Genomic DNA, 6,359 nt, shown 5'->3' with positions numbered 1-6,359 from the left:
CTCAGGAGGCTGAGGCAGGAGAATCGCTTGAACCTGGGAGGTGGAGATTGCGGTGAGGTGAGATCACATCACTGCACACTAGCCTGGGAGACAGAGGGGGACTTCATTTCGAAAAAAAAAAAAAAATTGGTGGCTTGGTGATGGAGACTCTTAAGACTAAATTCAGGGGCGTAATTGTCTGAGAGGTGACTTTAGAAGCTCTCCTGGGGGGTAAAGAGGCAGGAAGGGAAGGGACCCTGCAGGGGGCGCCGGCGAGCAGGTTCAAGGTGGGCAAGCAGGAGTGGGTCCCTTCTCAGGGAGGTGGCACAGAATGTACAGAATAGGTGCCCCTGTTGTTCTACCTGAGGGTGGAGGGAGCGGAGGCATTTACAGCCAACTCTCCTTCCGTCTGTGGTTGAGCACCGCTCTCAAGAGAGCCCTGTGGCCCAGTGACGTGGTCTCCTGTGGTCAGAGCCGCTGTCAGCCAAGCAATGCAAGTCTCGCAGGCGGGATGCGCTTGGCCAACCCTGGCTGCCTTAACGCCACGCTTTATTTCCCCACGACTCTCCCAAAGGTATTCAGTGGCTTTTAAAATTTTACTAGAACCTGCCGGGCGGGCACGGTGCTCATGCATGCAATCCTAGCACTTTGGGAGGCCAAGGCAGGAGGGTTTCTTGAGCCCAGGAGTTTGAGACCGGTTTGGGCCATGTGGCAAAACCCTGTCTACCAAAGAAAAAAAAAATAGAAAAATTAGCCAGGTGTGGTGGCGTGCACCTGTAGTCCCCGGCTACTCGGGAGGCTGAGATAGGAGGATCACTTGAGCCGAGGACGGGAGGCTGCAGTGAGCTGTGATTGCACCCCAGGCTGGGAGACTGAGCCAGGCTGTGTAAAAAAAAAAAAAAATTACTATAACCCACAAGGCCATGTGACCATAAATGAAGTTTTCCCATGTTATTAAAAAATCATGCTTTAGGCCAGGCACTGTGGCTCATGCCTGTAATCCCAGCACTTTGGGAGGCTGAGGGCAGATCACCTGAAGTCAGGAGTTCAAGACCAACCTGGCTAACATGGTGAAACCTGTCTGTCTCTACTAAAAATACAAAAATTAGCCGGGTGATAGTGATGCGTGCCTGCAATCCCAGCTACTCGGGAGGCTGAGGTGGCCTCTGAAAGTTCCAGCCTCCCTTCGGCCAGGGAGGGGCCAGTGGAGACTTGAGCTGCCCTCATTCTCAGAAACCTGGGTGTAGCCAGCTGGGGCTGTGTCAGGAAGGTCCAGACCCCAAGACTCCCAGACCTCTGGATCCCAAGACCCCAGCATCCCCAGGACCCCCAGACCCCAGAACCTTCATATCCTAAGACCCTCAGACCCCATGACTTCAAACTCCAGGGCCCCCAGACTCCAGGACTCCCAGATCCCAAGACTCCCAGACCTCTGGATCCCCAGATTTTAGAACCACCAGACCCCAGGACCCTTAGATTCTAGGGTTCCCAGACCCCAGAATCCCCAGACCTCAGAGCCCCCAGATCTCAGGACCCCCTCCAGAACCCAGACTGTCAGACTCCAAGACCCCAGCCTCCCCAGGCCAACCTCCAAAACTCGCCGTCCCGGACCCCAGGCCTGCCTGCCCCCACCACCTGCAGCCTCGGTTCCGGCACTTCCTCATTTCTTCATTTCCTTCTTTTCTAAGTGGCGTCGGAAGTGGGCTCCCCTAGTAACCTCCCGGGGTGTGGAGGGCGTGCAGCTGCACGAGGCTCACTGCTGGCTGGGCTCCTCCATCCCTCTAGTCCTTAGAGGCCCCAAGAGCTCCCCTGCTCCCTCTGCCTACCGAGGACACAGTGAGAAGAGGTCATCTGCAAACCAGGAAGCAATTCTGCTGGTGCCTTGATCTTGAACTTCCCAGCTTCCAGAACTGTGAGGAATAAATTTCCGTTGTTCATAAGCCACCCTAGTTTATGGTGGATTTGTTATGGCAGCCTACACAAACACCTGGAGACATCTCCTTTCTACCCAGGGCTGCAGCCACCCTCCCACCATGGGGCCTTTGTACAAGCTGTTCCCACTCCTGGATGCTGTTCCCTACATCCCCTCCTCCTTACTCCCTAAGGGTTTCCTTGATCATCCCATTAAAAAGCTGCTTCTGGCCAGGCGTGGTGGCTCACGCCTGTAATCCCAGCACTTTGGCAGGCCAAGGCGGGTGGATCATGAGGTCAGGAGATCAAGACCAGCCTGGCCAACATGGGGAAACCCTGTCCCGCTCTGCTGCCCAGGCTGGAGTGGAGTGGCACAATCACGGCTCACCGCAGTCACAACCACCTGGGCTCAAGTGACCCTCCCACCTCAGCCTCTGAAGCTGGGAGTATAGACTGAAGCCACCATGCCTAGCTAATTTTTTATTTTTATTTTATTTTTAGACGGAATCTTGCTCTGACGCCCAGGCCGGAGTGCAGTGGCGCGATCTTGGCTCACTGCAACCTTCACTTCCCAGGTTCAAGCGATTCTCCTGCCTCAGCCTCCTGAGTAGCTGGGATTACAAGTGCCCGCCACCATGCCCGGCTGATTTTTTTTATTTTTAGTAGAGGCGGGGTTTTGCCATGTTGGCCAGGCTGGTCTCAAACTCCTGACCTCAGGTGGGCCACCTGCCTCAGCCTCCCAAAGTGCTCGGATTACAGGCGTGAGCCACCGCGCCCAGCCAATTTGGGATATTTCATGTAAATGAAACCATACAACACGTGGCCCCTCAGAACTGGCTTCTTTCACTGGACGTGACTTCTAGTTTGGTTCCAGTTGTAACGTGGCTCAGGGCTGCTGCTTCGTGGCTGAATCATAGCCCCTGTACGAATGAGCCACGTTTTCTTATTCATTCCTCAGTTCACACTGTAAACATGCAAATGTGCAGGGAGGAATTCCCAGAAGCGGGCCTGCTGTGTCAGCAGGCGCATGAGTTTGTCGTTCCGGTGGCCTGTGCCAATGTGCCCTCCAGCAAGGCTGCACCAGGGACACACCCCACAGCCCGACTGGCATGGAAGATCTTTGCACTGTTGGATTTTTGCCAATCTGATCGGTGAAGACAGTTTGTAATTTGCAGTTTTCTTCAATCTGATCAGTGAAGACAGTTTGTGATTTGCAGTTTGCTTATTAGGAATGAGCTTTTTCTTTTGTTTTTTTTTTTTTTTTGAGACAGGTCTTGTTCTGTTGCCCAGGCTGGAATGCAGTGGAGTGATCTCCGTTTACTGCAGCCTCCGCCTCCCAGGTTCAGACGATTCTCCTGCCTCAGCCTCCCAAGTAGCTGGGACTACAGGGGTGTGCCATCATGCCCAGCTAATTTTTGTATTTTTTAAAGTAGAGACGAGGTTTCACCATGATGGCCAGGCTGGTCTCGAACTCCTGGGCTCAAGCGATCTGCTCCCTTCGGCCTCCCGAGGTGCTGGGATGTCACGTGTGAGCCACTGCACTTCGCAGGAATGAGTGTCTTTGGACATGTGGAAGAGCGGTTTCTGGCTTTTTCTTCAAGGTCTCAGTTCAAAGCCTTTGACCATTTCTTGGAGTTGGGAGATGGAAAGGACAGAGGCTGAGGAGAGGGAAAGTGTGGGGGAGGAGAGCCCCAGCCCCCCAGGTCCTGGAGAAGCTGCTGCGCATCTGACAGCTGTGGACACGGAGGCACAGCGCAATTAAGGGGGCACCGTGAGTCAGGGGCTGGCGGAGGCTGGAACCTGGTCTGCCTGACACCAGGTTCAGGTGAGACCTTCTCCCAGCCCCTTCCTCGCCCTGACTTTTGTCACTAATACCCCTTCAGTCTGCCTCAGGCCCCCATCTGCTTCTGGGACCTCAGCCTCCTCCCCATGTTGCCCACCCAGACACCAGGTTCACCCCAGAGGGGGTTCTTCGGCCAGTGCCCCTCTGCCCACACGCCAGCTTTGGCTCCACGGGACCCCTTCCCCCGCCACCAATCCTTCTAACCTCTGCACCCCTAACCGTGCTATTCCAGGCAGCTACATTTTCCCAAGCTCCTGGGATTCCCCTCACTGTCCCCTCCACCATAGAGGTGCCATTGTGCAAGAACTCAGTGGGAGAGGCTTGGAGGAGCTTGGAGAGCCAATGACAGGTTTGGGGAAACTTGGAGAACTCCTACTTATGTGTTGAAGCCCTAACTGTAATGTCTCCTCCTCCAGGAAGCTTCCAGGACGCTGTCCTTCCCTCCAGACCTTCCTTGACTGCATGGCACTAGGAGTGTCTGTGTCCAGCTCTGCCCTCTCTTAAGACATCTCTTTGAGGACCTGGCCAGGGCTAAGGCTTCTTGGGGACCCAGCATGGGTGATGTTTGTTGAATGAATAAATAACTGCATGAGCTGGGAGTCAACTGAGCTGGGATCTGGAAGCGAGTTGAGGTGGGAGTCAGCTGGGGTAGTAATAGGGGACATGAAGTCACTGGGCTCTCTCAAGAGGGAAGTGGGACCCTGAGCCGCCCCTCCCCCTCGCCCTCCTCCTCCCGTGAGAACCTTAAGGCCCTGCAAGGGGCGGGTCTCTGTCTTCATTCTTCCCCTCTCCTCTCCACCCAGACACCAGTTCCTCTTCCCGCTGCTGAGTCGCTGGTGCAGAGCCAGAGGAACGCCAGGGACCCCAGAAGCGCCGCGGAGGGTGCTAGCCGCTGCACCCGGTATCCAGGTCCGCCAGGACGCAGCCCCTGCTGCTGTGGCTTTTGCAGCATCGCCGAGGCAAAAGCGTGGCAGTGGGACCCAAAAGGTAGGCCCGAGGCTCTAGAACTTGCACCTGTGCGGGGACGCCAACCAGAGCTGGGGGGAGCCTTTCAGCAGCCCCCACTCCCCCTATCCCAGGGCTTCCAAGTGACCCGCGTTCTGGGAGAGACGGTGAGAGCGGGACCGAGGGCGGGGCCGTTTCCAAGGCAAGCGCTTATTTGCAGAGGGTCCCGTCCTAGCCAAAGAGGGCGCCCAAAATGTCCAGGACGTAGCAGAAGGGGTTAAATGGGACCAGATCTCCTCCTCGCCCTCCAAGCCTGCTGGGCACCAGGGTTACCTACCCATGCCCCAGAAGGGGAAACTGAGGCAGCCGACCAGCCCGAGGAGGCGACCAGACCCGGGCTGCGTTTCACAGTTTCAGAAGCGGCTTGCGCGGGTCTGAGCTGTAACAGTAAACTCCAGCGGTGAAGGCGAGGGCGGCCGCGGGGCCGAGGCCGGGGCTTGGATTCCGGTGTCTCCGTGTAGGTGGCTTGGATGGGGGGCGCCCTGGCCTGGACGCTGCTGCTGCCGCTGCTGCTGCCGGAGTCGGACGGCTGGGACCTGTCGTGCGCCGTCTCCCCCGCGGATGTGGACTGGAGCGCGGAGTTCAGGGACACGTGCCTGAACTTCAGCGGCCTCAACCTGAGCCTGCCCCAGAACCAGTCCCTGCGGGCGCCCGAGGTGCGTCTCCTGGACCTGTCTGCGAACAGGCTGAGCGAGCTCCCGGCGACCTTCTTCTCCGGCCTGCAGAGGCTTCAGCTCCTGAACGTGCTGCAAAACCCCCTGTCCCGGGTGGACGGGGCGCTGGCCGCGCGCTGTGACCTGGACCTGCGGGCCGACTGCCGCTGCGCCCTGGCCTCCTGGCACCAGGTCCGGAGAGACAACTGCTCTGGCCAGACGCCCCTGCTCTGCTGGGACACCGCCGCCGGCTCCCAGCGCAACCTCTCTGCCTTCCTGGAGGTCAGCTGCGCCCCCGGCCTGGCCCCTGCGACCATCGCGGCGGCGGCGGCCAGCGGGTGCCTGCTGCTCGGAATTGCCATCGCCGGCCCCTTGCTGGCCTGGAGACTCTGGCGGCGCCGCGTGGCCAGAAGCCCGGACGCGGGCAAGCCCTGGGCTGCTCAGGATGGGCCCAAGCCCGGTTCAGGCTTGCAGCCACGGTACAGCAGCCGGAACTCCCGCAAGTCCCAGGTGGTCACCCCACCCCGCCCCTCCACTCCCGACTATGAGAACATGTTTGTGGGCCAGCCAGGAGCCGAGCACCAGTGGGCCAGACAGGGGTAAGTAACCCATGAAGACACCTGCCAAGGTGGCGAATAGCAAAGCTCCACACACAGACGACCCGGGTTCAAATCCCGGCTCTGCGGGGCGCAGTGGCACATGCCTTGAATCTCAGCACTTTGGGAGGTTGAGGTGAACGGATCATGAGGTCAGGAGATCGAGACCATCCTGGCTAACACGGTGAAACCCCGTCTCTACTAAAAATATTTTAAAAATTAGCCAGGCATGGTAGCGCACACCTGTAGTCCCAGCTACTTGGGAGGCTGAGGCGGGAGAATCACTTGAATCCTGGAGGTGGAGGTTGCAGTGAGCCGAGATTGTCTCATTGCACTCCAGACTGGGTGACAGGGTGAGACTCTGTCTCAAAA

At 57.8% G+C, this 6,359-nt stretch overlaps 1 protein-coding gene across 2 annotated transcripts in view; it reads left to right on the top strand.

The window, feature by feature from the left end:
• The first annotated feature begins 4,525 nt into the window (after positions 1–4,525).
• Positions 4,526–6,359, top strand: part of LRRC25 (leucine rich repeat containing 25) — a 9,967-nt gene continuing 8,133 nt past the window's right edge. For both annotated transcript variants that reach the window (XM_037728783.1, XM_017501295.2), the window contains exons 1-2: positions 4,526–4,720; positions 5,200–5,990. In XM_037728783.1, the coding sequence (XP_037584711.1) occupies positions 5,209–5,990 (782 nt within the window). In that variant the 5' untranslated portion in view covers positions 4,526–4,720; positions 5,200–5,208. The remainder of the gene's footprint in view (positions 4,721–5,199; positions 5,991–6,359) is intronic.

This window comes from Cebus imitator, unplaced genomic scaffold, assembly GCF_001604975.1.
Source record: "Cebus imitator isolate Cc_AM_T3 unplaced genomic scaffold, Cebus_imitator-1.0 Scaffold280, whole genome shotgun sequence".
In the NCBI taxonomy this organism is placed as follows: Eukaryota; Metazoa; Chordata; class Mammalia; order Primates; family Cebidae; genus Cebus; species Cebus imitator.
The sequence above is the reverse complement of the archived record's forward strand: the minus strand, read 5'-3'. Positions and strand labels throughout refer to the sequence as shown.